Here is a 3,318-nt window from a genome sequence, read left to right on the forward strand (position 1 = left end):
CGTCATGGGGCTCGTGTTTCCGAGGGAAGGGCCGGCGATTAGGACGATCACCGGCAGCATGAGGTTCGGGGTGAACACTTTCGTATTGCCGATATACTTCGGGTACGCAGGGGTGCAGACTGATTTATTTATGCTGAGGGACAAGATTGTGCTGATCACGGTGGGGATAATTGTGATGTGCGGGACCGTGGGCAAGGTCGTCAGCACGCTCCTGGTTGCTAAGCACTTGAAGATGCAAGTGCAGGAGGGGGTGGTGCTGGGATTTCTGCTGACCGTCAAAGGGCACGTGGAGCTTATCGTTATTACTCTCGGAAGGCAGTACGGGGTATGGAAAATATTCGATCTCTTGCAGAGTAATTTTATATATTTTCATTAAATAATAAGTTATGAATATATATACATGCATTTATTTATTCTTTTTGTATCGTACGCATGCACGGTATCATATGCTAAACTTGATTAAGAATACATCTAATTAAAACAATATTTTATGTACGCATAAAACATGATCCAGAATCTGAGAGGAAAAACAAAACATTGGTACTTTAATAGACGAGGGATTTTATCACTTTTTGTTTTAACTTTTCCTTCTCTTATATATTATTACTAGTGTGCACTATGGTCTCCATTTTTTATTTCTCCTACATTAATTCTTTATTTAAATGCAGTTTTTGTTAGTGCTACAGTAACATTTTTAAATTCAACATCCTCTCGCATGAGCTACAGTAATAATGCTACAATAATATTTTTAAACACTGCAGTTCTCACTTGTGCTACAATATTTATTGTAGCATAAATAGTGAATATTGATCCTCCCATTATTATAGAGGAATAGATATATATTTTTTTAAGCTGTCTTTCAAAAAGGACACAATACCTCCCTTGTTAAGAAAAGCGTAGGGGACATCACATTTTCAGCGAATGTACTAATTGCAAGTTTTGTATTTGAAAGGAACCATGACCATAAACTAATAGACTATATGAATAAATGAATGAAGTATCCACTATTCCTTCATTAATTAAATTAAAGAATCTAAGTCTCAAGGGGGGGAAATCCCAGTGCATGACATACTATTTATTCATGAATGTGTGTGCTAAAACACATTGTATGCATATGACATCTGTTCTTATTATGTTTTTCAAAACTTAATTTCAAAACTTAATATTTAAGGCCGAAGGATGTTATGCATACATATATACGTATATATCCGATTTTTTCGGAATTTCATGCTCATGGTTGCCAGATATTCAGCAAGGAGATCTACCAAGCCCTCCTCATCAGCATGATCTTCAACAACATGACCACCGGCCCCACCGCCTCCTACTTCGTCCGGCGCGAGCGCTGTGCTGTCAAACACCAGCCTGGTCGGCCTCGAGTTTCGCTTCGATCCTCGACGAGAGCTGCCGCATGACTATTCTGGCGTCCACCTGCCCCCCACGACATGCCCCCCATTCTGCAGACCTCATCCCAATCTCGACACCGCACGCAAAACCGTGCCATCCGTCGCGTTCCACGTAGCCCTCCTCCAGCCTCGTCGAATTCACGGACGCCCACCCCCTCGCTCGTCGCCCATCCCTACTACAACCAACTCCAAAAGCAACACGGACAGCCGTCCCGCCTCAATCGGCGGCCAGAACGTCGGAGCGCCCGCGCTAAGTGCAACGCTTGCGTGACGTGAGCACCACCTGTCGCGCCTCTGAGTCCTCACCTCGACTGCGAGAGTCGCGCATCATATCTGAGCGTCCACTCCCCCCCACGACATCCCGCTAGCCATTCTCAAGGAGCAGAATCATCCAATCTCCACCGCCACCAACGCGTAGCCATCGCTCGGTCCCTACCTCTCTCCACCGTCCTCGCGAATTCAACGGACCCCTACCCGCCCGTCTCGTCCGTCACCCTCTAACAACCAACTCCAAAACAACACAGGACAGCCTCAAACGGCGGACCAGAACGCCCGCCTAGTCAACGCTTGCTTGACATTTTAAAAAAAGAAACGAAGGTACAATTCGACAGTGACCGGCATCCGTCTCTTCCTGGCTACCCTGCATACAGCCACACGCAATATGGCGAAGGACCGCGAGCGACCCATGATCGTGGCTCCATAACTGCCGGAAGACCGAGTCTCGATGCAAAGATCGGCGGCAGGGAAGAGGCACGTGATGGGAGTTTGCAACGTTAATATCCACAGCGTGCGAGTGACGGTGGGGATACTCGGGTGACTAGAAGGGTGGAGTGTTCGCCAAGGCGGCAGGGAGGAGGGGAGGGAAGAAGGACAGGGTGGTGATGTTTATGGGAACGAGCCGGAAATGACGGGAGGCGTGGCGTATGATTTTACCTGGCAATGAACCCAGTGCCGTGTTCCAGTACGGTGTGAGTTCTGAAATGGCCGGCGTTGGCGGCGACGACGAGGGCTGGGAGTGTGAGGCGAAATACGGGGGAGTGATGAGATCGATGGTCGTAGTGGATATGGGAATTGTGATGCGATGATGGAGGTGGAGGGGGCGTCTGATCCTGACGAGGAGTTCATGGCAGATGTACGTAACAGGTAAATTAGTCTTTTTTTTTACTGCTAGATTTTGGGAATTTTTTTTCCAGAGTAATTAATGGAATCATAAAGATTATATGTCTTTATCAATCGATAATTATGGACTACATATACAAACCATAAGTTGATTAACTTTCTATAAAGTTTATAAAAAATGAGCGCGAGGTAGCAACTCATACTGTTAAGTGAACTGTCAAGAGATAAAGCGATACCCAGCTTGCTATTTGTATTGGAATAATAGCAAGCTGGGTGCGTGTTTCGTAACCTAGCATTTTGCATTACGAAACTCGGTTTCTCACGAGAAATTGTCTGTGAACAGCAATCTGGTCTTACTAAGTCTAATGAGCTCAATTTAATATGCTGCTCTTATAGGTTCGTATCAACGAGAACGATAAAGTACGAGGAAAAGATCGTTGAGAAATCAGAAGAAATGTTGAGCGAAATCACTTCAATGGAGGGAATGTACTCGTTGTTCATCGTCGGCAGGCAGAGGCAGGGGTCGACGTCGCAGCTGACCATCGGGATGAGCGAGCCGGAAGATTGCCAAGAATTAGGCGTGATCGGGAATCTACTTGCCTCCTCCGACTTTATATCGACCGGCTCGGTGCTCGTTGTGCAGCAATATTGTAAATCCAGAGCAGCCAGTTTCTCTGTGAAGGTTGTGCCCTCGAAATAATAGATCAATTAATGCGCAAGATTGTACGCCATCGGTGAGGTCCGAAGGCGATTTTTTATTTAGCGTAAATTTTCTAAAGTTTTCCTTTGTGAACTA

General features: G+C 45.8%; 1 protein-coding gene across 1 annotated transcript in view; it reads left to right on the forward strand.

Annotated features, from left to right (window-relative positions):
• The window catches only part of LOC109835075 (cation/H(+) antiporter 15-like), a 14,574-nt gene extending 11,256 nt beyond the window's left edge, over positions 1-3,318 (forward strand). The window contains exons 3-6 of the mRNA XM_020403071.1: positions 30-325; positions 1,245-1,365; positions 2,426-2,546; positions 2,919-3,318. Of these exons, the coding sequence (XP_020258660.1) occupies positions 30-325; positions 1,245-1,365; positions 2,426-2,546; positions 2,919-3,222 (842 nt within the window). The 3' untranslated portion in view covers positions 3,223-3,318. The remainder of the gene's footprint in view (positions 1-29; positions 326-1,244; positions 1,366-2,425; positions 2,547-2,918) is intronic.

Source organism: Asparagus officinalis, chromosome 3 (assembly GCF_001876935.1).
Source record: "Asparagus officinalis chromosome 3, Aspof.V1, whole genome shotgun sequence".
NCBI lineage: Eukaryota > Viridiplantae > Streptophyta > Magnoliopsida > Asparagales > Asparagaceae > Asparagus > Asparagus officinalis.